This window comes from Charadrius vociferus, unplaced genomic scaffold (assembly GCF_000708025.1).
Source record: "Charadrius vociferus isolate BGI_N301 unplaced genomic scaffold, ASM70802v2 scaffold1168, whole genome shotgun sequence".
Classification (NCBI taxonomy): domain Eukaryota; kingdom Metazoa; phylum Chordata; class Aves; order Charadriiformes; family Charadriidae; genus Charadrius; species Charadrius vociferus.
The window spans coordinates 204,311-207,049 of record NW_009661376.1 but is presented as its reverse complement, the minus strand read 5'-3'; the positions used below and the strand labels follow the sequence as shown (position 1 = coordinate 207,049).

The window sequence follows — 2,739 nt, the reverse complement described above, 5'->3', positions numbered from 1 at the left end:
CGGGGGGCGCGGGGCGGGAGGGAAGGAGCCCGCGGCTGCAGCACGCCTCCCCCGGCTCCTCCGCAGCCTCTTTAAAAATAGATGAGAAGAAACCTTCTGTCTCAGAGCAGCTGGTGACCCGGAGCGCGGCGCAGCAGGAGGGAGGGCGGGAGGGAGGGATGGGGAGGCAGCGAGGGGGGATGTGAAACCCCGAGCCCTCAGGGACCCCAGCCCGTACCCCAGCACCCACCTCACGATGCTCCTCGCCCCGGCCCCGCAGCGCACTGCCCCCAGGGCTGGCCAGCACCGGGCAGTTGCAAAGGCAGCAAGCCGGAGCTCGTCACCTGCCCGGCACCCTGCGCCTCCTCCTGCCCCGCGGGAGCCGGTCTCCTCCATGACGGTCCCCAGTCAGCCACTCACAAATGGCACGAGCAGCCGTGCAAGCACAAGCGCTCACTCCACCACTGCTTTCTCCCCACTGCAACAAGCGCATCGTGACCCAGCCGGGAACACGCTCCCTGAACTCAGCGAGCAACCGGCGGCTCGTGCTGGAGTGCACACGCGTGTGCGGAGAGCTGAGGAGACAGGCCCAAGGCCATGACGCAGAGCGGGGCAGAGCTCCGGAAGCACAGGGGCGGCACAGCCCCACAAGCACGGCCTTCCCCGGGCTACGGCAGGGAGCGACTGCCCACGCGTCCCGTGGGAAGGGATGACCTCGAAGAGCCCGGACGGCAAAGCAGGACAGGGGACCCGGGACAATGCTCCCGACCCACCCAGACTCACCTGTTTGTGCATCTCGATGTTGAGGCCGTAGGACATCTCATAGTACTGTGGGGGAGAGAAGGCAGCGTCAGCATGGCAGGGGAGCCCGGGGGCACCCGCAAACAGTTGGGTGCTGGCGCGCGGGGTCAGCCCAGCCACAAAGGCCCACACTCTGGCCAGGCCAGGAGGAGAAAATAGTCCCCAGCTCCTGGCCCAGGAGCAGAGGTCTCTCCGGTGCATGGCCGCAGCCCGCAGCCTGTGGGAAAGGAGAAAAGCCGCACAGGAGCGGCTTTGCCACCACGAGCTGCGGCAGCAAGCCCGGCTCAAACACCACAGCTCATTTTGGGGGAAAGACAGACAATAACAACCACAGGAACCAGATCTCAGGGCCTGGCCACACAACCCAAGCCCAAGGGGAAGCCAAAGCATCCCAGGGCTGCGTGTCCTTTGATGGTTCAGAGGAGACACCCCCCACCGCCCTCCTCCTTTCAGGTGGAGCTCACTTACCATGACATAATGACGCTGGATTTCTGTTTTTTCTGTTGCCAGCTTTTCACATTCTAACTTCAAGCTGTAAAAATAAAGAGAAGAAAGAGAGCGGGAGGGAGGAAGAGAGATGGAGAGACCCCCTGCTCCCCCCCAGGCAAGATCTCCCAGGCTGGAGAGAGCATGAGCCTCCCACCACGTGCTTCAGTCTCCTGCTCTGAGTCAAACCCGTCCCCCAGCACAAGCCAAGAAAACCACCTGAAAGAGGGTGGGAAGGGGCTGATAAAGAGGAGATGGACAGCAAAGGGATCCAGGCGTCAGGGAGCAATCTGCACGGAGTTTTAACCCCCTCCCCAGCATCTGCTTCCCAAATGGAGCGAGCTGCCAAGCCGAGCTGCGTTTCAAACCTTGCTCCCGTGCGGGGAAGGGGCGATCCTGGCCAGCAGCAGGGGGGATCAGAGGGACTCCGGGTCTGCTAAGTGATGGCTCCAGCTCAGCCCAGAAGCCGAGCCCTGGAAGCCAGCACCCTCATCCCAGGGCTTCTGGCAGGAGGAGGGCGAGTTTCCCCCTCAAACAGTGTCATTTCAAGCTACCAAGGTGGTGCCTGGCACAGCTGTCCTCCAGATGGACCAGTGCCCGCAGCAGCATGGGACAGCGCTCCTCGCCAGCCCGCAGTGATGCCCAGCACCGAGGGGCCGTGCACCTCTCGCCAGCACCAGTTAAGTGCCCAGCGCCTTGCTGGCAGGCGAGCGCTGGCAGCTTCTCACCTGTGGTATTGGTTCTGCAGGAACTGGAATTCCTCCTTGATGCGGTCCAAGGTCTCTGGATAAGTCAGCTTGAGGGACTGGGGGGTGCTGGGGATGGCACTGGCGGCAACAGCAGCTCCTGAGGCAGCGGAGGGTGCCTGGAGATGGGCCTAGGCAGAGGAGGGGACCCCCGGGGTCACGGCTGCTGGCCCAGCGAGACTCACAAGTCCCCCAGGGGTTTCCTGCACCCGGGGAAGAGGCTATGGGCACATCTGGGAGAGCAGCATGTGGAGAAGGAGGCAGAAAGAGTTACCGCAGAGGAAAATGCTTACGGCCAGGCACAAGGGCAACGGTTCTCCACCTTTTCAGCATCGGTTCAGCCTCTGAGCCAGATGAGGAGGATGCACGGCCACAGCTGGCACAGGCGTGCAACCCCCCGGCCCTCCCGCCCAGCCCCAGCCCAGGGGTCTGTCCTCACCCGTGTGCCACATGGCAGAGCTTCCCGCCCACCCGTACCCCGTCCCGTGGTCATGCCCTGACTGGGATCCAGCTCCAGCATATCGTGAAACCCAAATCCCCGCAGCACTGGAGCTCAGCATCACTTTGGGAAGAGCCACAACACCACTCCTGAACATGTTACACACTGTCGACACAACTTTCCGGGCCAAGGCCAACACCTCGCACCCCCAAGGCCGGCGGGGAGCCCGGTTCTGGGGGCGCAGCCCCGGCCAAGGCCTCGGCCAGCACTGTGCCGCCGCAACACGTG

The 2,739-nt window shown here is 63.6% G+C and overlaps 1 protein-coding gene across 1 annotated transcript in view; it reads right to left on the bottom strand.

The window, feature by feature from the left end:
• Positions 1-2,532, bottom strand: part of AES (amino-terminal enhancer of split) — a 12,109-nt gene extending 9,577 nt beyond the window's left edge. The window contains exons 1-4 of the mRNA XM_009893992.1: positions 2,490-2,532; positions 1,995-2,112; positions 1,249-1,312; positions 752-807 (exon numbers count right to left, since the gene is read on the bottom strand). Of these exons, the coding sequence (XP_009892294.1) occupies positions 752-807; positions 1,249-1,312; positions 1,995-2,112; positions 2,490-2,532 (281 nt within the window). The remainder of the gene's footprint in view (positions 1-751; positions 808-1,248; positions 1,313-1,994; positions 2,113-2,489) is intronic.
• Between the last annotated feature and the right edge of the window lie 207 nt (positions 2,533-2,739).